This window comes from Triturus cristatus, chromosome 1_1 (assembly GCF_964204655.1).
Source record: "Triturus cristatus chromosome 1_1, aTriCri1.1, whole genome shotgun sequence".
Taxonomy (NCBI): Eukaryota; Metazoa; Chordata; class Amphibia; order Caudata; family Salamandridae; genus Triturus; species Triturus cristatus.
The window spans coordinates 803,348,807-803,371,886 of record NC_140579.1 but is presented as its reverse complement, the minus strand read 5'-3'; the positions used below and the strand labels follow the sequence as shown (position 1 = coordinate 803,371,886).

General features: G+C 45.6%; 1 protein-coding gene across 5 annotated transcripts in view; it reads right to left on the bottom strand.

The window, feature by feature from the left end:
- Positions 1–1,769: 1,769 nt before the first annotated feature.
- Positions 1,770–23,080, bottom strand: part of KANSL1 (KAT8 regulatory NSL complex subunit 1) — a 1,694,895-nt gene continuing 1,673,584 nt past the window's right edge. For all 5 annotated transcript variants that reach the window (XM_085650272.1, XM_085650270.1, XM_085650273.1 and 2 more), the window contains 2 exons: positions 20,585–20,837; positions 1,770–2,418 (listed from right to left, as the gene is read on the bottom strand). In XM_085650272.1, the coding sequence (XP_085506398.1) occupies positions 2,203–2,418; positions 20,585–20,837 (469 nt within the window). In that variant the 3' untranslated portion in view covers positions 1,770–2,202. The remainder of the gene's footprint in view (positions 2,419–20,584; positions 20,838–23,080) is intronic.

Here is a 23,080-nt window from a genome sequence, read left to right as displayed (position 1 = left end):
TGCACTAAAAAGCCAGAAGTAAAATGAAATCACTCGAGAGAAAAAGGCTTCTTTCTGAAGAACAGCCTGTGATGTGTTTTGACCATCAGATAGAACTTGTGATTCAGATATGTTCAATGATGAAACATAGGCCTAAACTAAAATAATGTGTAAGGGGACCCTCAAACACCTTATGGGAGTCAGCGTATAGTTCTAGGGCTGTAATATGATGCCATGAGAGGTAGAATTAAGGAAAGAAAAGAAATAATGTACGTAAAATGCCACAAGTACTTTTCTCAATCAATCAATTAAGCATGTCTTTGCCAATGGTGCACAAAATCAGGACAATGGGGAATAGTGTAAAATAAATGTCTTTTGTTTCCTCTTTGCACATGTTGAAATAAGGGCTAAAGCCACCTGTAGTGCACAGATTTGGTAAGCAGCTTTTCACAAACATATCTAGGATTTAAGTGTTGACCAAATGAAATTCTAAAGGGGCACAGAAGGTATGTGGGATATTGAAGAGGACAAAGGCAAGTAGAAAACACAGACAAAGCCACGATGTGCATGGTACATTGTTAGGTTGGTTTCCTAATGCAGACTAGCTAAACATCACACGTAATTTAACAATGGAATATCAATATTTAAGGTAGTATTGCCTAGATTTACTAAAATGCGTCACCTGCTAGCAGGCAAGAAATTAACAGATGAGCGAGTGGCCAGGACAGTATATTATGGTCCACACACTTAAGATTTTAAAAAGGTTTAAAAACAATTATTTTATCAACTATGTTTTTGCAAGTCATTTTGAGAAACTTTTCTACTAGGGGATATGTTTATATATTGTGGTAGCTCTGCTGCTCCTTTGATGTACAATAAAATGTGATAGCGCAAATGTGCAACTGATCCTAGTAGGAGCAGGCATGGTGGGCAGACAAACTGCCAAAATCATGCCATATGTGCTTTATCGGGTAGGTGTGCTGAAAACAGAGGCATAAATAAAATGCGGATTATGGTTTGCATGGATATTAATCAACACGAATCAACAACCTTCATTAAGTGTTTCTTTCTAAAGAAATCAATATTTCACTAGCCGTGCTACACACCGTATAATAGGTATTCATACACAATCTTTGCCATCTCAAGACGACCCTGTGGTGCTGTATGACGTGAGGAACAGGTGTCATCACTATACTCTGTAGGGCAGGAGTAGAGTCCTGGCTGTGTGCACCTAGTAATAGCATAAGTTGCACACACAGTTCCCATCGAACATAAGTTTGCATTGACTGATACTTTGATGCCCTTCTAATGTTAAAAAAAAGAATGGAAAAAATCTAACCAGTGGTCAGCCATTAAATGGTTATGGAAGCTATCACAGGTCCCGCTATGCATAGCTCTTCCTTCTCAGTAATTAGCATTTGGAATAAGCAAGCAATAGCACATTATGAACATTATTTTGGAAATCAGGCACTAGCGATTAATTAGGCAAGAAATGTACAATGAAGTTAAACTTCTGTTATTTGCTCCAATTAGTTTTAAAACTTTTTTTTTTTTTTTTTTTACTTACGAGTCAAATGAGCTTGTGAATATACTGCTTGCCTGCGCAAACTGACAATTGCTTTTTTGCTTATCGAATTTTGTGACTGCTGTGCTTTCTAAAGCTTTGGACCTCGGAACGAACACACACAAATGGTTTTGACAAACAGTAAGGTAACCATACACATAGCATATGCTGGGGAGCAAAGGGGTGTGTACCAGGTTGAGGACAAAACACTAGGAACATTTGAAAATTCATTTTCACCACTAAGTTTACTCCATTAAAACCTTATTCAAGGAAAAGGGAACAGGAATACAAAATGGCCAACCCTTTTCAATAAAAAAAAAAACCCCAAAAAATCTCAAAGCCTTCAAGTCTGCTCAACTCCTCCAAGATAGTCATATGCCGGCACATACGAACTGGGAGAAAATCTCATTGTATCCATAATTGGTAGTTCTTTGTCCGGTGATAACTTGGGAGTTTTTTTGTTTTGTGTTTTTTATTTTTTTTTATTTAAAGGGGGCACATGGTGGGTGATCGAGACAAAAAACAAAACTTGGAACAAAAAACAAAACAGCTTCTAAACTCCTTAAATTCACTAAAAACTGTGAAATATTTTCTCTGAAGGATGTTTGAATATCAAACGACAATGCTCTGAAGCTTTAATGCCAATGTTCATTTTCTTTTTATCTGTGTGTCGGCTGCGGAGTTGCTGGATTTCTACCCTTCGTATCAGAGAGGAGGGGCGAGGTTGGCGAGTTCTCCAATTCCTTGGGTGTCTTACTTCCAGATGTGCGGTGCGAGCTTCGGAACATCCTTTCCTGCACATCCAATTGGTCTTCACTTTCTGTCTTGGGGTCATAAGGAAGAGGGAAGTATCTCCTTTCCCACGGCTGTACAGTCTGGAAAAGAAATACCATGTTAACGACAGTCTCTTGAAACACTGGTTATGTTCCTGAACATCAACACTGCTACCTACTACACTCCCTGCCGAAAACATAATTTCACCACAGTAGTAGCAACAATGCCAAAAAATTTCCAAAGAAATGACTGCATGATAATTAAAAACACTAAAAAAGGTTACCTAATTTTTTAGTAACTCATTACCAAATTCTGCAGTACTTGCGATATAACACCACAAATGGGTCGTAAAGTGTGCATCACTTGCGTGCCACATCAGTCTAAGAACTGCCAGACTGAATGCAAGGGGCCACCGACACCCTGCAGACAGTGGGTGGAGGCCAAGCAAATCAGGGCAAGCTTCCTATATCGTGCTAGAAGGAGGAGAGCATACTTTATCTCCTTTATTTTAGTACATTCTGCCCATATTTTATGCCTTCCCTGCACCTCAGCTTTACAACTCGGAAGGAGGTCCTTTAACAAAAGGGCAGCGGGCTGTAATGCTATATAATACATGGGAGCCTGCAATCGCTGTATAAAACTGGTCTCGTATTTCATTATTACAGTTGAATTGGGATGCCTCCAGTCACCAGTAATAATGAAATGGCGTATCTGCTCAACCTTGATAGCATAATTACAGCTGCAGTTTGAAGACTGGCTTTTCCTTCTTCAAATGTGTTTTTTATTTCTAATGAACAGTAGAAAGGAGATATTTACGGTAACAGGCTTGTCCATACTCTAAAGATTATACAAACTCTGCATGTTTCCATACATCCGAAGCTGGATTTTTAAAAACCTGACTTGCTTGGAACAGATTCGAACATATTTTGCAACAAATTACTAACTGCACTACACATTTCACTTGTATTCTGTATGTCTGCTTTTATTCTTGATGTCTTTCATATGAAAGCATAAGACACCAAGGATTTAAGTGGTTTACGGAAGGGTTCTGGTGCCCCCATCTATTGTAGAGAGCAGGGAAAAAGGAAAATGCTACTTACCAGTATGCATCTGGTCTTGGCATGCAGAGCTGCAGAGTTGTACACTATGCATAGATCGCCATCTGGTGTTGGGCTCGGATGCTTGCACGTTGTTGTCTTGGAAGAGTCTTTTGTAGTCACGAGATAGGTGACTCCTCCCTTGGAGGATAGTGCGCACGGGCATCGACACCATCCTCAGATTGTTTTTCGCGATAATGGGAAATGGAGTCAGTAAGAGATGTCAATGTGAATGTATCTAATTAAGATAATACTAGAACAGATACAGGTTCCGGGGAGGTGGGTGGGCGTGTACAACTCTGCAGCTCTACATGCCAAGAACAGATGCTTATCGGTAAGTAGCGTTTTCCGTTCGAGGCATATGAGCTGCAGATTGTACACTATGCATAGACTGTACAGCAGTGTCTCCCCTAGCGGTGGTCACCTGTATCTGTAGCAGTAGTTTGAAAAAGTGATTTAAAAACAGCCTGGCCTACAGAAGCATGTTGCTTAGCCTGCATGTCAACACAATAGTGTTTGGTGAAGGTGTGTGGTGTAGACCATGTTGCTGCTTTGCAGATGTCATCTAAGGGAATATTCCCTAAGAATGCCATGGAAGCCCCTAGTTTGCATGTTGAATGCGCTCTAGGGGAATTTGTCAATGTGCGTTTAGCCTTTTGATAGCATATTTGAATGCATTTTACTATCCACCTCACGATCCCAGCTTTGGAGATGGGGTTACCTTTATGGGGTGGGGCGAAGGCTACAAACAGTTGTTTTGTCTTTCTAAAGGGCTTAGTCCTGTCAATGTAATAAAGTAGGGCTCTTGATGTCTAGGAAGAGCTCTCTCTGCCACAGAGTCTGGGTTTTGAAAACACCGGTAACTCAACTGATTGGTTAAGATTAAAAGCGGAGATTACTTTGGGAAGGAATTTTGGATTTGTTCTGAGAACCACTTTATTACGATGTATTTGTAAGAATGGTTCTTGTATAGTTAAAGCCTGGATCTCACTTACCCTTCTGAGAGAGGTCATTGCGACAAGGAAAGCTACTTTCCATGTGAGGAACTTCAGTTCATATTTGTGTAGAAGTTCAAATGGGGGACCCTTGAGCCTGGTAAGAACAATGTCTAAATTCCACACCGGAGAGGGTGGCAGTCTGGAAGGAATTATTCTTTTAGGGCCCTCCATATAGGCTTTAATTGCAGGTACTCTAAACAGTGACAAGTGTTGTCTGTTTTGTAAATAAGCAGCAAGTGCTGCTAGATGTAATCGTATGGATGAATATGCTAGATGACATCTTTGTAAGTGTAGCAAATAGTAAATGATGTCTTGGATTGAAGCATCCAGCGGATCAATCTTATGGTTATTGAAGTAGATGACCAATCTTTTCCATTTTGCTGCATAGCAAGCTCTAGTAGTAGGGCGTCTGGCTTCTTTAATGATGTTCATACAGGCGGAAGGTTAAGGTAACCGAACTCTAGGACTTCAGGCGCAAGATCGCTAGATTCAGTTGACCGTGATCGGGGTGCCTCATCTCTCCATGGTTCTGCGTTAGCAATGTTGGGGAGAGGCGTAGTTTTTGGTGTGGAACTACTGAGAGTTCCGGTAGTGTTGTGAACCACGGTTGCCGTACCCATGTGGGAGCCCCCAGAATCATCTTGAGAGACTGATGTCTGAGCCTGCGTACTACTAGGGGAATCAATGGGAGTGGCGGAAAAGCATACGCAAATGTGCCTGACCAGTTCATCCATATTTCATTGCCTTTGGACAACGGGTGTGGAAACCTGGCGGCGAAGGTTGCGATTTTGCATTTGCTTGAGTGGCGAACAGATCTATGTCTGGTTGACCCCACATTTGGAAAAATGGTTGAAGAACTTGGGGATGAAATGTCGACTTAGCAGATCCGCAATTTGATTGCGAACTCCTGGAAGATGTTCTACCAGAAGGAATATGTTTTGTGGAAAGGCCCATCTCCAAATGGATTGTGTGAGCTGGGACAGCTGCAAATAATGTGTGCCTCCTTGTTTCTGTATGTAATACATGGCTGTCATGTTGTCTGTCCGGATTAGGATAGTCTTGTGCTGTAGATGTACTTGGAATGATTTTAGTGCTAGAAATATTGCCAGTAATTCTAGGTGATTGATGTGGAGCACTTTCTGCTTTGTGGTCCATTTGCCTTGAGTCGTGTGGTTTAGGGGATGGGCTCCCCAGCCGGTGAGTGATGCGTCTGCTGTTAGCACTATCTGTGGAACCAGCTCGAGGAACGGCCGCCCTTTGGAAAGGTTGTGTGTTCCACCACTGCAGAGAGCGATCTGTGTGGCGGTCCACCAACACCAGATCTGTAAGTTGACCTCGAGCCTGGTTCCACTGACGTGCTAGGCATTCCTGTAATGGGCGCATCTGAAGTCTTGCATGAGGTACGATAAAGATGCAAGAGGTCATCATCCCTATGAGTTGCATGAATACCCTTGCTGGGAGGGAATGCTGTGGTTGAAATCTGTAAATTAGTGTTTGCATATTGGCTATCCTGGCAGGATTAGGATATGCTAGAACTCTGGAGGTGTCTATTGTGGCCCCTAGATACTTATGTACATGGGAGGGCTGAAGATGTGACTTTGTGTAGTTTACTGTGAACCCAGAGTTGTGTAGCAGCTGGATGGTTTGGTAAGTGTGATGGACACACTGGTTGTGTGACTTGGCTTTTATGAGCCAGTCATCGAGGTATGGAAAGACATGGATTTGTTGTCTTCTCAAGTGTGCTGCTACTACTGCAAGGCACTTTGTGAACACTCTGGGTGCTGTGGTCATCCCGAATGGAAGGACTGATAGTGTTGTCCGTCCAACATGAATCTTCGGTATTTCCTGTGAGGAGGGTGTATGGGAATATGAAAGTAGGCGTCCTGGAGATCTAGTGTGGCAAGGAAGTCGCCCTGTTGAAGTAGCGGTAGGACCTGTTGAAGAGTTATCATGTGGAAATGATCTGACTGTATGTAGAGATTTAGGGGTCTGAGGTCGAAAATTGGCCTTAGGGTGCCGTTCTTTTTTGGGATGAGGAAATAGAGCATCAAGGAACAGGGGTTTACTCGCTGTAAGGGAACTAGCTCTAATGCATGCTTTTGAAGCAGGGAGAGAACTTCTTGTTTTAAGAGCGTGAGATGTTCCGTGGACATTGGGTGCTGTTTGGGTGGTATGTTGGGTGGGGTGGCCGTAAGTTCCAGGCAGTAACCATACTGGATAATTTGTCTTTCAGATTTCCTACCTGTCTGGGATTCCATCACTACAGACAAGTGGGTGAGTCTCCCTCCGACTGGAGTGAAATGGTCTGGAGGGAGTGAAGGGAAGTCACTGCTTGTTAGCGGGGGAGGTGCGAGTGTTGTTGTTACCTCAGCCTCTTCCCTTATTGTTATTTACCCTGTAGCCTCCTCTAAAATATCCCGTTGGTTGATGTTTGTGTGGTGTTTTTGCAGGAAGAAGCAGTGTCTACTGATGTTCTTGGATGCTCCTCTATAGAAGGAGCCTTGAAAGGAACCACGTGTGGATGGAGACTGTAATGCTCCCATGGATTTAGCAGTCTCTGTGTCCTTCATTTTTTTCTAGGGCGGTGTCTACAGCCGGTCCAAAAAGTTGTTGTTGATTGAACGGCTGATTCAGGATAGTTGTTTGTACCTCTTGTTTGAAGCCAGAGATGCGCAACCAGGCATGTCGGAGTAACAAGCTAGTGTTGTTGGATCTAGAGGTAGTGTCTGTTGCATCAAGGGAACACTTAATTGACGAGTTAGTTACTAATTTCCCCTCCTGAATGAAAACATTGGCCTTGGTCCTATATTGATCAGGTAAATGTACCTAGCAAGTAATGCCGGTGTATTGGCTATCCGCCAGTGATTAGCTGCTTCGGCAGCAACACGTTTGCCGGAAGCATCTAATAATTTAGACTCCTTGTCCAGAGGGGCCGCATCACCGGAGGTCTGAGAATTGGCACGTTTCCTAGCGTTAGTTACCACTAGGGAGTTGACCCTTGATGTAGGTGGGATCATCGGGGGCAGGTCTATATTTCTTCTCAATTCTGGGTTTGAGAATTCTGGCCCTAACAGGATCCTTGAATATGTCAGGAGCATGTTTAATGACACCTTTTAACATTGGCAGGGTTTGTACAGTCTTTAATGACTGTTCAAAAGTGTCTATTAGAAAGTCCTCCTCTGCTGGGTCTGAATGCATTGGAACCCCTTGGTACTGAGCAGTCCTATGTACAAGCTGACTAAAACCAATATTGTCATCTGGGGGAGATGGCTTTGTTGGGTATGCATGGGTATCAGGAAGGTCTTGAGGATCTACTGGGTCATCATAATCGTCCCAATCTTCCTGTGGTACGTCTGTGTCGTCAGAGTCAGTAAAAGGGTCATTGTTGCCTCCCCCATCCCCTAAATCATCATCATCCTGTGGTGAGTTTGGTGGAAGTATAGGAGAATGTTTAGGAGAGACAGGCTTAGCAGGAAGAACAGGAGAAGAGGGTCGTAAAGGTGAAGTGGCACAGTCTTTCCTTTTTACAGGCACTGCAGGAGTGTCTGGGGTGTCCAATTTTCTCTTCTTGTGTGGAACAGCAGCCACATGCCCTGTTTTGGGGTCTATGTGGAGAGTCTTTTGTTTTGGATCTGGTCGATAGAGTTCTTCCAGTTCTGTAGTAGCTTTCGGCGCTGATTTTTTCGGTTTGGATTTCTGCTCCGGAGCCTTGGGAGATGGTTTTGAGTCCTTCGGCTCCGATGTGGAGGCGGAAATCTTTTTCGGTTCCGAATGTCTCTTTCGGAGCCGATGCCTTTTCTTTCGGCATCGAGATGGTTGGTGCCGATGTCTTTGTGCCGATGGTGCCTGAGGGACACTAATATGCGGCTTGCTCGGTCCAGAGTCGCCGGAAGGCTTGTCCCTTATCTTCGGAGACGGGCCCGGGGCTTCTGAAGCTTGGTAACGGTCGCAACTGTGGCCAGCAGGCCAAGTCTTGACCAGGGCCTTCTTTTTTTCAGGTGGGGTTGGGGCAGTTGTACTCACTCGTAGACCTGGAGTGATGTGGTGGTCTGAGTCAGAGTCGTATGCTTCGGACACGATCTCGAGATCCTCTGGGACATCGGGGCCTTCATCGAAGATGTCCACCGGTACCGGAGTTGCTTGCTGCGCCATGATGTGTCGTTGGGCCCAGCGATCACTGATCGTCTTTTTGGATCAAAAGGAGGCGCAGGCTTGGCAATTAGTCTTGTGCTCTGGCGAGAGACACAGGTTACAGACTTTGTGATGGTCACTGTGTGGAAATTTAGCTCCACACTGGGGGCATTTTTTAAATGGAGTCCTTTCCATGAGCGTCGAAGATCACGCGATCGATAATACAGTCGAGTTTAAGATGGTTTGCGCGTCGAAACGGTTTGGAGAATATGGTGCCGAATTGGAGCACAGAAGTTACATCCAAACCCGAAGGCAGAAAAAAAACAATCTGAGGATGGAGTCGATGCCCATGCGGACTATCATCCAAGGAAGGAGTCACCTATCTTGTGACTACAAAAGACTTCTTCCAAGACAACAAGGTGCAAGCATCCGAGCCAAACACCAGATGGCGATCTATGCTACAGTATGAATTCCGCAGCTCATATGCCTCGAACATGCTGTTTTCATTGTCAGCATTTGCAGCGTTGCTTTGTGCAGTGGTTTGAAAGGTGCCTTCATCAATTGTGCTAGAACAATGTTTAAATTCTATGTTGGTGCTGGCACCATTTTTGGTGGTGCAACTTTTTTTGCTCCTTCCAGGAACCGTTTGACCACCTGTAAGGTGAAGAAATTCTTCCCTGTTTCCTCTCTTGTGTACGCGAAGATAGCTGCTAAGTGTACTTTTAGTGATGTAAAGCATAGTTTACTCTGTAGTAAACATGTGAGGTATTTTAGCACTGTTCTTTCTCTTGTGATTTTTGCTGACAGACGTTTTTTAAGACACCATTGTATCTTTTCAATTTTGCTGTGTAACACTTTCAGTTGCTGGTTTTCTAGCTTCTCTTAGAGCAGCCATTGTGCTTTCAGGTAGTTTGAGATGTTTGAATTCTAAGTCTTCATTAGCCATGCTGCTAGTCCCAGGCTCTCTGGCTGAAGTACTTTCCTGCTTTGCATTGTTATCAAATTTTTTCTTGCCGGGAGTTTGTGCATTGCTCCCTGTGAGATTTCCATGAGTTCCCAGAACCATGTTTGTCTGGCCCATTGTGGTGCTATGATAATCATTGTCATCCTGCGGATTATGCATTTGCCGATTACTGTTCAGTAATGGTATTGGGGGGGGGGGGGGAAGCGTACGCAAATATCCCTGACAAGTCTATCCATAGCGCATTCCCCAGGGACTGGTTGCAAGGTCGCCTGGATGCGAAGTTTTGGCATTTTGCATTCTGGGGTGTTGCAATAGGTCTATCTGCGGAGTTCCCCATTTTTCTAAAAAAAGAAATCGTACTTCTGTTTGGTTAAGTTCCCACTCGTGGGATGCTGCTGTTTGTCAGCTCAACTGGTCTGCTTCTAGATTGTCCTTCCCTGGTAGGTGCATCGCTAACATATCTATTCCTTTTGGCATTGCCCATCTCCACATCTGCTGTGCTAGACTGGATAGTGCTACAGAGTGAGTCCCTCCTGGTTTGTATATGTAAAACATAGTTGTAGTGTTGTCCGTTTGTATCAACACCCGTATAGTTCTTTCTGAAAGGCTTTGAAGGCTAAGAACACTGTTTTTAGTTCCAAGACATTGAGGTGCTTCACCGCATCTTGTGGTGACCACAAACCCCTTATTTTGAGATTGTCCATTTGTGCTCCATGTTAAACATGGCATCCTTGGCGTGGTTTCCGCTCACCTTTTGCCTCTACCTTCTGTATTTTTGACACTGTGCTGGATTTCGTTTTTGCTGGTTTAGATGCTTTGGGCACTTTGCCACTGCTAATCAGTGCCTAAGTGCAAGTGCTCCCTGTGTAAATTGTTATTGAGATTGGTTATCCATGATTGGCTTATTTGTTTTACCTAGTAAAGTGCACTGAGTGTGCAAGGGCTGGTAATTCAAATGCTACTAGTGGGCTTGCAGCACTGATTGTGCCACCCACATGAGTAGCGCTGAAAAGAGGTCTCGGGCCTGCCACCGCAGTTCCTGTGCGCAGTTTAACTGCCCCGTTGACCTGCCCAAGTGTACCCACTTGCCAGGCCTGACCCTTCCCTTTTCTTACACATTAGACACCCCTATGGTAGTCCCAAGGTACCCCCCTGGGCAGGGTGCAGTGTTTGTGAAAGGTAGGACATATACTAGTGTGGGTAACATGTCCTGATAGTGAAATACTGCCAATTTCGTTTTTCACTATTGAAAGGTTATCTTGCCCATAGGAAACAATGGGGAATGCTGTGTAACATGTTTACCTGCATATCTTCCCATAGGAGCAAGATAGAAAATTGGAGTCTGGTATCCCTGAACTCAGAATTTAATAACATCTTTTAGTAGAGATGGTTTTTAAATACTGTGTTTGAAAATAGCACTTTTAGAAAGTGGCTATTTTCTTGTTCAACCTTTCTGTGTGCCTCTGCCTGTTTGTGGATTGACTGTCTGGTTTGAGAGTGACAGGGGCTAAGGGGTGGGGGGGGCTCCAGGAGAATCTGCATGTGGAGTGGTGGGAGGAGTAGCACCTGGGCCTGAATAGGGCTGTGCCTGCCTCCCACAATGCTGGCTCCACCTCCTGCAGTGTGTCTGATGGCCCTGGCCCACACTCACAAAGGAAGAAGATGTGCACTGGCAGAGTGCACCCAGAACTGGTTTGGACTGGGTCCAGGACCCCTCACACATAGAGAACAAAGACCTTTGGGGTATAAATATAAGAGCTGAAACTCCTGAAAGTTAGACTACTTCATGATCAAGAGTAATCCCGGCCAAAGAAGATCAGCTGAAGAGAAGTACGGCCCTTGCTGTGTGTCTGGGGTTGGCCTGCAGTTGACTGTTTCTACTGAGGAAGAGGACCAAGAGACTTTGCTGTGTCCTCTGCTTGAAGAAGGACTTTGCTGTGTCTATCTGAAGAAAAGTCTACAACGGCCTGAGAAGAACTGGCCTCCTTTTTCTGAAGTCCCAGGCACAAAAGGACTTCAACCCCAGCTTCACTGAAGTTCCTTGCTGGGAGTTTGTCTGCCAGGAGGGCCTGTAATGCAATCAATCATGGCATTTGTAAAGCGCACTACATACCTGCGAGGGTCTCAAGGCGCGGGAGGAGGGGGGGGGGGGGGGGGTTGAAGCTGCTACCGTTCGAAGAGCCAGGTCTTGGTAACTTTGTGTGGAGCCTTTTTGCTGTTGGGAGCTGGAAGCGCGACGCAACGAGAGAGAAGCGTGACGCCGTCGCAGCAGCCGTTGACGCGTTATCAAGGAAGCGTGTTGCCGCTGTTTACCGTCGCATCACCGGAGAAACGTGCCGCCACCACAGAGGGTGCCATCGCATCACCGGAGAAGCATGTCGCAGGGCTGTCGCATCGCTGCAGAAACACGCCGCCGCAACACCGAAGAAGCATGTCGCAGTCGCCAAGGGTGTAGTCTCATCACCGGGGAAGCATGTCGCAGGGCCTGTCGCGGCTCAGAAAAACACAGAGTTCGCCGCATGGCCATGCACACATCGCCTCCACGTTTTCACATCGCAGTAAAGACACCATTTTGTCGCATCGCAGTAAAGAGGCCATTTTGTCGCATCGTCGCCACGCATCGAGGCGCCATCTTGCCGCATCGGAACCGGAGTGCAGGAAGAATCGGCGCATCGCCTTCTCTACGCCCCTTTTGTTTGTTTTGCGTTATGCATCCCAGGTACTTTGAGACTAAAGGGTCTCATTTATCATCTACAAGTTTATTTTTGCAACAACCCTTTTTAGGTCTCGGCTAGCGAAGGCTGCGCTTGCGCAGTCTCGCTCGCGAGATTTAATGATTTTCAGAAGTGGGGCTTGAACCCGCCCCTCTTCTTCCCTCTTCTCCATTGGCTGGCCTCTTAAATGCTGGTCAGCCACTGGAGAAGAGCTTTGTCTTTCCAAACAAGCCCCGTCTTTTTCGGATTCGGGGGCGTGTTTTTTTACTTTCTTTCTCTCCTCTGGAATGTAAACATTCCAGCCAATGGCAAGAGGAGAGAAAGAAAAACACGCCCCCGAATCTGAAAATGCCGCTGCGTTTCTCCGAGGCATTTCTGCTTGACCTCGGAGAAAGGCGGCGGTGTTCATGGCTCTCGCCAGGTAAGGCGCTGGGACGTGAGAGTCACGGCAGGGCGCCCCCTTGCAGCCTTTATTGCGAGGTTGTGGGGCCCGGGGCAGGTGACGGTGTCTGTCGAGCCTTTGTTCTGGTGGGTGCGGTGCACAGACCCACAGCTCCGGTGTGTGAAGAGCAGTCCACAGACATGACGAGCAAACACAGCTCTGCGTCCCTGCCAGTCGGGAGGCGGGGCCAGAAGGGGTCCTGGTGTCCGTGTATCCCGACGCACAGAGAACACTTTGGAATGGTGCCCCTCGGTGCCAGGCTGTCTGAACATCAATGTAGCTAATCTTAACGCACCTCCCAGAAACGGGGTATCTTCAGATGTGTGTGTGGCTGGCAGTGCCCTGCCCTGTATTGTATCTAGTTAAATTGCATTCCAGATACAAAGTATTTTTACATCTACCTTCCACCCTCCCACCCCCATCAGTGTGCCTTTTGCTGTATCTGCTGTCTTGTTATATTGTGTCCCGGATACAAAGGATCTTTTATCTAGCGCCCCCACTGCCCCCCCTCGTTCCTCTGGCCATTAGCCTATATGTTGTCTAGTTATATTGTATTCCAGTTAGAAAATATCTTTACAACTACCTTCCCCGCCCCCAGTCAGTGTCCTTTAATGTATCTATTTTAGCTATTGACATTGTAAATAACAATGCCTTTTCTTTAAATGTTTTAAAAACAAAAACAAACAAAAATAATGTCATGTGCAATGCCAATAGCTCTAACTTTAACAATTCCGAGACCGTTGCATTGTAAATGCTTGTTAAAGACATTCTACTGAGTATCTGTATGTTGGATTTTTGTCGTTTTAGTCTTGTTTAGTTTAGATAAAGATATTTCATGTTTCTAAACTGGTGTGGTGTTTTCACTGCGTTACTGTGAGTGTTGGTACAAATACTTTACATATTGCCTTTGGGATAAGCCAGTCTGCTCATGCCAAGCTACCAAGGGGATGAGCAGGGGTTATCTAAAGTGTGTATCCCCCTTACCCTGACTAGAAGCAAGGGTCCCTATTTGGAGGTACCTACCTCTGCCAACTAGAGACCCATATTTCTAACACTCCCCAACCTATTAGGAATGCATCTGTTGTTATGGTCACTGTTGGTGTTGGAGGTGTGAAAGGTCTCCCCTGTGCTATGCTGCACCATGCCATCTCCTGAACTTTGTTTGTGACAACCACTAGATCCTCCCAACTCCCTGTAGCTTGTGACCATCGAGTTTGGAGCCATTCTTGGAATGGTCTTGTGTAGACGGATATGGGGAACTAGGTGAATGCATGATGCCACCATTCCTAGTAATTTCCCCACTGTCCGATGATGCCACTTCTGGTATAGGCGAGTCTCCTTTAGCAGAGCTGTTAGTCTTTTCTCATTGGGGAACGCCTTCCCTAACAGTGTTAATTCCTGCGCCCATGAACACTTTCCTGCGTTCCGGTTCTATTGATGAATTCTGCTTGCATATGGAGAATCCCAGCTGAACTAGTGTCTGCATCACTTGCTGTATATGTTGTTTGCATAGGCTGTATGAGTTTGCTCTTACTAATAAGTAGGAGTAAACATGAATTCCTTGCCTTCTGAGATGCGCTGCTACAGCTGCTAGGCACTTTGTGAACACCCTTGGTGCTGATTTTAGACCGAAAGCCAAGACTTTTAACTGGTAGTGCTGTTTGTTTATGACAAATCTTAAGAAACGTTTGTGTTTTCTGTTTATTGGGATGTGTAAATACGCATCCTTTAAGTCTATTGTTGCCAGGTAATCTCCGTTTTTCAACTGGGGTAACACTTCTTGTAGTGTAGTCATCATGAATCTTTACGTTTTTACAAACTTGTTTAGAAACCTTAGGTCTAATATAGGCCGTAATGTTCCATCCACTTTTTGAATCAGAAAGTATGTTGAATATACTCTTCTTTTCTCTGTGTGGTATATGTTATATTGCATGTTTCCTCTGAAGTTCTTTTACCTCTTTGACCAGGTGAGATAGTTTTTTTGACTGTGTCGTTTGTCTTGCCCTCCTGTGCGGAGGCTGTTTTGCTAGTTCTATACAGTAACCGCATTGCATTATGTTCAGAATCCACTTGTCTGTGGTTATTTCTTTCCACCTTTCTTGCAAAAGTGTTAGTCTGCCTCCTACTGGAGCGGTATGTTGGAGGAACTGTAAATTGGTGTCCATTTGTTCTGTTAACTGCTTCTTTTTGTTTGTATGTACTGTCACTGTGGGTCTTTGTGAGAGTACCTCTGTGTGAGTGCAGTCACTTGGTGGAGGTCTGTTGTCCACCCCTTTGTGTCTGACCTCTGGCACAGGGGCGCCCTCGAAAGGATCCTCTCCCTTATTATTTCCAGCTTTGTTGCTGTCCCTGGTGTGTGTTCTGGTTCCCGGCCTGGTATGTTTGCTGGTAACCTTGGCGTGAGGTAGTAGGTTGTTGCGTACCTCTGCCCGCTGGCCTCTTTGATGGTGTGCCTTTAAGCATACCTCTGAACTGCAGGGCTCCCATGGATCTTGCCGTTACGTTGTCCTTATTTAGTTGATTTAATTTGTCATCAACCACTGTTCCAAACAATTGATCGCCATTGAATGGAGAATTAATGATTTTGCTCTGCACTTCGGGCTTGAAACCCGACATTGAGCCATGCGTTTCTCCTTTCCGTTATGGCAATCATCATTTGTCTGCTGGATGTTTCAGCAGCATCAAGGGCAGATTTCAAACACGTGTTTGCAATGTTCTTGTCTTCTTCGACCAGGTGGCTTGCTCTTTTTTGGAATTGTTCTGGTAGGTTTTGCAACAGTTCCCCTACCTCTTCCCAGTGCTGGTACGCATGCCTGTTGAGCAATGCATTGGAATTTGCAATGCGCCACTGGTTTGCTGCGCTTCTCTCCATCTTTCTTCCTACGAGGTCCATCCTCTTACTTTCCTTGTCCAGAGGTGGTCTCACTGTAGTAACCTCATTTGCCCTTTTCCTTGCTGTTGAGGCAATAAGGAGTATAAGGGGGTCTTTAGAGGAGTGTTTATATTTTTTCTCTGATCTTGGTGTTATAGCCTTGCAAACAGCAGGCTCCTTTAATGCCTCTTTCCCCATGTCTAATACACTAGGTAGCACTGGTAGGAATTGGTTCCTAGATTGTGAAGGCATCAAAGTCTCCAATAAAAAACAGGATTGAGGTTTTTCGCCTGTAGCTGAACCCCATATGTTTCTGGAGCCTTCTTTATCACCTGGTTATACATGCCAATGTCATCTGGGGGAGATGGTGTAAGAAACTGGCCCTATATATACTGCACCATAGAGAGGTACAGTGAGTATAGAGTCCAAGGGTATCCAGAGGTTTGGCAGAGGTCAAAGTTGGATAGAACCTTACTCTCAAAAGTGGTAGCGTGGTTGAGCAGTAAGGCAGTATCACAGTGTTAAGCATTTGATGTACACACTTAGTCAGCAAATGAATTCACACACACAATAACTGAACTCTAGGCCAATTGTTTTGTATAGAAAATATACGGTTCTATTTCTAGAACCAAGCAAGCCTGGTACAGGTAAGCATAAAAATACTTTTCAGTAGTAAATTACTTGTATGAACACAGTTCAAAATTGCAGTGTAACTTGTACTGGTTTTGGTTACAGTTATAAGTCAGCAGTTTGCAACACATTGCAGGTATAGTACATTCAATTGAGTGGGCTTTTTAAGTAAAATGCAGTTAATTACTTTTCAGATTACTTTTGCTAACACAGGACTGGATCCTAGATTCAGCCCTGAGACATTTCCTGAAAACAGGTGAGTAAATGCCTTTTGGATAAAGGTACGATTTTTAAAGAATATTATTGCATTTCAAAAGTTGACAAACTTTTTCACATCGAATCACCAATGTTATACCCTGGGAGGAAATTCACTTAGCAGGTAAGTTATGTTAGTGATACTTTTTCTTACTCAGTGCTGGATCCTGGATTCAGCACTGGGGCATTTCCTGAAAACAGTTGAGAAAATGCGTTTTGGTTATTCGGCTGAATTTTAAGGAATATTTTTAGTTTTCAAGTGTCGACACTTAGAAACGTTTTGGGAGAAAAAGTGTCAATGTTATCCTATGAAGAAAAATGAGTTATCGGTTTCAAGGTAAGTAATCGGTCTTTTGAGTTAGGGTTCTGGGGTTAAACTCAGGGGTCTCCCAGGGTCAGTGATGCACACTCAGCGGCACTCGGGCAGCCGGGTGCAGTGTGTTGAGATCCAATGTTATCCTATGGAGGGTAGGGGGGCTCCGGTTGGTGGCAGCTGGCGAGCAGGCCACAGGGTTGTGGGAGCAAAGCTCCTAGGGTTAAGCTCAGGGCAAGTTGGGGACCAAGTTAGCACAAAAGGGGCACCATCAGCGGCGCTAGGGCAGCCGGGTGCAGGGTCCCGTTTTGAGGTCGGGTGCCCTGTTGATTTCAATGGAGATTCTCCGGGACAAAGAAACACTGCAGGCTCGGGGACGAGGATCTTCCAGGAGTGACCACTTCGAGGGTTAAGTTGGGATGTAGAGGGCTGGTTAGGCACCGCTGGGTTGGGCACACAAGGCCGTGGTGTGTCGGGTGCAGGGGTGTCTTTGGACTTCTGATTTTCTTACCCGCTCTGGTCACGGTAGGGGTACTCTGCATTGAAGCTGCAGGCGTCTCCTGGAGGTTCGAGGCAGGTAAGGGGTGGCCGGATCTCGGGTCAGGATCGCCGGGGGGACCTCCTCGTGGTGTTTGTGCACTCAAACACTGGCCGGGCTCGGCAGGAGCAGTGTGCTGGATTCGCTGTTTCTGGCTGGCACCAGAAGCTGCAGTTTAAACAAGTCCGGTGTTCACAGGAGAAACAGCTTGGAAAGTGAATGCAGGCAGGTCCTCTGGGGTTTTTGAGGTTGCTGCCCGCTGGACACGCTGGGGTTTCACAGGAGCAGGTTCGAAGGGAGACAGGCCTGTAGGGCTGGGGACAAGTCAGTGGGCATCGTCCCCTTGTTAGTTCTGCACGGCTTCTCGCATTTCTTTTCTTGTGGTTGCTGGATCTGAGGAAGGAAGGTCCAGGGTGCCCCTAAATACTAAATTTAGGAGCGTTACAGATAGGTAAAGGGCAGGGACCACCCCCTATTCTGCTACTCTCCAGTGGGAGGGGGGCAGGAGCCTGTACCTGGTTGACTGGGTACCCCCATCCTCAAGATGGCGGGGACTCGAGGTTGTGCTTCACCTCGCCTCCCCCACCTTAGGGGTGGAGTTGGCAGAGGTGGGCACTCCTCTCTTCCTCACTTGTTTTTCCCGCCAGTTTTCCCACCCAAAGTGGGGGGTAGAACCAGTGGGGACCAGTTGCGTAAAGCAGCAACTGGTCTGGAGAGGCTCACAAAGGAGGCATGCTTTTGAAGCTTCTTTGTGAACACTGCCCATCCTGGGGAGGAGGCTTGGCACCTCGTCCCAGGATGAGCATGGTTTCAGGCCACCAAGAGCAGCAGGCTCTCGACCCAGGGGTCCAGAAACCTGTCTGGTGGTGGCAGCCTGCGCAGCCACTCAGTCAGGTCACTGGTAGTTGGTCGTTTTTCAGGGGGCATCTCTAAGATGCCCTCTGTGGTGCATTTTACATTAAATCCCACACTGGCATCAGTGTGGGTTTAATGTGCTGAGAAGTTTGATACCAAACTTCCCAGTCTTCAATGTAGCCATTATGGTGCCGTGGAGTTCGTAATGATAACCTCCCAGCACCATATACTCTTAATGGCAGCACTGCACTTACAGGGCCCAGGAAAGGACCTGGGCATTGTAGGGGTACAGGGCTCCTGCACCTGTACCCTCACCACTGGCATAGAGCACCCAGCCAGAGGGGTGACTGATGTATGCCAGGGCAGTGGTTTGTGGGCATGGCACACAGGGATGTGTGCCAGGTCGACTGTTTTGTTCTGCACCCAGACACTCAGCCTGCAAAGGCAGTGTGTGTGTGTCAGGGTACAAGGCCTCGAAGGGTGGCACAATAAGTGCTGCAGTCCTTAGGGGACTTGTCTGGTTACAGTGCCCTGGGTACCTATGGTACCATTTACCAGGGGCTGACATGTGGCCAGAGATGCCAATTGGGTTTAGGCTTCAATGCAGTTTTAGGGAAGGATCACAGGCCCTGGGTACCGGATTGGCAGGAGCCCAGGGCACTCTCAGTCAAAGCACATCAGCAATTCAGCAAAAAATGGTGGCATACCATGCAAGAAAGAGGGCACTTTCTCACAGATGGCCTCGAAGGATATGATTCTACAGACTCTTCGGGCGATTCGGCGTCGAGGTCTTGCCACTGGAACTCTTGAGACTCCGAGTTAGACGACTCCGCGTATGCTTGTTCGTTTTGTTCAGCATCTTCCCCGAAGAAGAACCTTCCTCTTCTTCAATTATTTTTGGGTTTCTTGGGGGTATTGTTTCTTCGACAACCCCCTGGGTTTCGGTTTCTCTTCTTTTCGACGGTATCTTGAATTGCTTCAAGCTTTCATCGAAGTCTTTTTTGTGTTGAAAGATATTCGCTATTTCAACTTTTTCTCAATCTCTGCCTCGTGTGTTCCGGCGCCTAGATTGTCCGCTTTCTGTTTTTCGACTGACGACGCCCGAAGCGGTCGCAGTTTGCCTCGGTCTCTCTCCAGACTGTCCTTCGACGTCTTGGTTTTTTCAAGGACCTTTGCCGCTCCGGAGTCCTTATCCAAGGATCCTACGGTCTGTTTTTATTTGGATGCAGCTACGGTCGCCGAATGCTTTGAAGCAGAGGATCCTTTTTGTGTTTTAGAGTCCGATTTTCGAAACTCTTTGGTTTTTTCGAGGTCGACGACTCTTACCTCCTTCGAAGTCTTCCGCTCGACTTCCACGACCAAAACTTCTGTTTCCTCGTCGCCTTCAAGTCTTTCGGCGACGTTGTCTTCCTCCTCACTGGAGAGGCCCAGGTCTCGCAGCGGTGGTCCTTGGCCCTGCATGTTGTAATTTGCTCGTCGCTGCCTTTCTCTTACCCTCAACGTCTTTGGGGTGAAGACAGAGCAGCCATTACAGTCGTCACTTCGATGGTCCAGGGGTAGGCACAGGTTACAGACCGGATGCTGATCCTTTTGAGCGTATTTGTGGTGGCAGTTCTTACAAAACTACAATGGCGTTTTGTCCATTACCACACCATGGAAGTCCCCTGCATGCGCATTATCCGGTCGACCACGAAGTTCTTGATTTCTTCTCTTCGTCGAGCTGCGGTCGTCGTAGATTTAAAGATGAAAATGGAAGACTCCGCTCTGTTATTTCCCAACAATTCTTCTTGGTTTTTCCCACGATTCTTCTCTCCAATCTCAAGAGCTTCTCCATATCGTAAAAGAATCTGAACTTGGCTACCAAAGGTGGGGCTTCCGGAGGAAGTCTGTCAACTTCACAGAAGGGCACCAAATGGTACTACGTCGTCGACGCCCACCAACAACAAAAAAGGGGAAAATACTACAATTCCAGACCCAAACACTAGATGGCGGAATAACGCACAGCATAGTGAATCCAGAAAAGATTCACGCTGCAAAACCACTGTTTCCTGATGAATGCGTTCGGGGATCTCAGATCTAGTATGGGTCTTAACAGAAAATCCTGTTTTGTGGATGAGGAAGTGGACTGAGTAGACACCCTGACTCTGCTCTTTTTTTTACCTCCACTATTGTTCCTTTCTGTAGTCTAGTGCATAGCATATAAATCCAGAAAGGCATAAAAAAAAAGTCATAATTTTGCACAATAGTTAAAGTCATAACAACGTTCCATGACCTTACAAAGCGACTTGGCTTTGTTCTATATGGTGATCAAACTCAGTTGTGACTAGCAATAGCCTTAGGACATATGGTGGGGTCCCTTTTTCCCACTATATCAACATTTCTAACCTGGGCTGTAACATAGCCATACACATAATGGTGGTACATTTTGGCAGCATCTAAATTTTGAGATGACACTCACCAGCTCGTCTTGGCCCATTTCTGGCGTAGAGCACCTTGTGTCCTCATTGGAGAGTAGTCTATGGGAGTCACGGGAAGCTGGGGTTAGGGGCGCTGAGAGGGCATCAGGGCTAATTGGACTTCGTGGTGACTGGCCGTGCGAAAACTCAGACAGGCTGTGGCAGTTTCCACCATCTGGAGATGCTGGCTGTGGGGTCAATGGGTTTGCGTTACCTAATTGAGGTGTGGTTCGTCCGTCTGACGATCTGTAGGACCTACATGTCAAGAGTAAAAAAAACACAAAAGGCAAACATGTATACATACTATTTGCATGACAGTCATTCATAAAAGTATAGTCAAAAGGAAAACTTCCAAGTAATCGGACTCTTAACACATTAAAGTCTACAGGTTTAAATGAGTTTTACAACATTTCAAGTGTTTATTTTCTAATTCTTAGACATACTATAATACAAACCTATTCCATGGGAATAGCACACACAAATTGCACTATTTACCAGTAAGTTAAAGCATTCTACTTACAACACTGAACAACAGTGTCTAAATCCAAATAGGGGTGAAAGAGTAAATAAACTACTACTAAAACGCAAATATAACTGTCAAAAGATTGTCTTCCCATTGTCCGCTATGAGCCAAAGAAGGTAGGCCAAAGTCATCAGCACAAAATCTGCAGCATAGGACATAGTGTGAAGCAATGCCACAACCAGTTTTTTCTGGTATCGACATTTCCAGTTGTTTACAATGTGCTTTAAGATGGTGGGATCACCAGGATATCTGGGACAGATTTAGGGAAAAACAGACAGTGTTAAACATGGTGCTGGCAATGCACTTCAGCACACTGAAGTACATGTCTTCATCCCTTAAAGTTTACAGCTACCAGAAGCTCCAGCCCATTGGAAAGGAGGATTATGATACTTACCCAGCATCTGTTCTTGGCATGTAGAGCTGTAGATTCACATGCTTTGCATAGCCCCTGCCATCTAGTGTTTGGTCCGGATGTTTGCAAGTTGTTTTTCTTCGAAGAAGTCTTTCCTAGTCACAAGGTAAGGCGGCGACTCCTTTTGGTGACAGTGCCCATGAGCATCAACTCTATTGTTAGATTGCATTCCCACAAGAAGGAGAGAATGGAATTATTAGGTGTAGTACAGAGATGTACATGCGTATGTAATGTAAATAATGCAAAACTGCAACAGCTACAGGTGCCCAGGGAGGCGGGAGGGCGAATGTGAATCTACAGCTTTACATGCCAAGAACAGATGCTTACTGGGTAAGTAGCATAATCGGTTCGATGCATGTGCGCTGTAGATAGACATGCTTTGCATACAGGGCAGGACTGGCCGTAGCCATTTGCCAGTGCGGACTTCGGTTGCCAGTGCGGATTTCGGTTGCCAGTCCGGCCCAGTTTGCATAGACTATATAGAAGTATTTTCCCAAAGTGGTGGCTAACTAGTAGATGTTACAGCGGTTTGAGAAAGTGTTAGCACTGCTAGGCCTACATTAGCTTGTTGACGTGCTAACACAACTACACAGTAATGTTTGGTAAAATACCATGTTGCTGTTTTACAAATGTCAGCTATAGGGATGTTACCTAAAAAGGCCATAGATGCTTCTATTTTACGAGTGGAATGTGCTCTAGGAGGTATAAAGTTTGTTTAGCTTTAGTGCAGCAGATTTTAATGCACTTAATCCATCTTGCAATGCCAGATTTAGAAATGGGATTGCCTTTATGAGGTGCAGCAAATGCAAGGAACCATTTTGTTCTCCGAAAATCTTTTGTTCTTTCAATGTAGTACAATAGCACTCTTCTGACATCAAGAGTATGAAGGGCTCGTTCTGCTACTGAATCAGGTTGAGGAAAGAAAACGGGCAACTCAACTGATAGGTTGATATGGAAAGCAGAAACCCCTTTGGGAAGGAACTTCGGGTAGGTGCGAAGAACTACCCCGTCTCTATGAAGTTGAAACACAAGTTCTTCCAAGATTAAAGCTTGTAGCTCACCAACTCAATTTAATGAAGTGATTGCAATGAGGAAGGCGACTTTCCATGAAAGAAACTGTAGCAGACAGTTGTGGAACGGCTCAAAAGGTGGACCCATGAGCACAATGTTCATATTTCAAACTGGTGCTGCAGGTACTCAGGGTGGTATTATGCTATTAAGGCCCTCAAAAAAGGCTTTAATTACTGGAACCTTGAACAGAGATAGACATCTGTTTTGCAAATCTGAAGCTACTGCTGCAAGATGCGAACATATGGAAGAGTAGGCTAAACCAGCATGCTGTAAATGCAGACGGTAACAAATTATATTTTAAGTAGATGCATTTAGAAGATCAATATTGTTATTAGTACAATACATAATAAATCGTTTCCATTTAGCTGCATAGCATGCTCTGGTAGTTAGGCTTTCTTGCTTCTTTAAGAATGGTCATGCATTCTGGTGGCAAGTTAAGATATCCAAAAGAGCCAAATCGCTAGATTGAGCTCCTTGGGATTTGGATGTCTG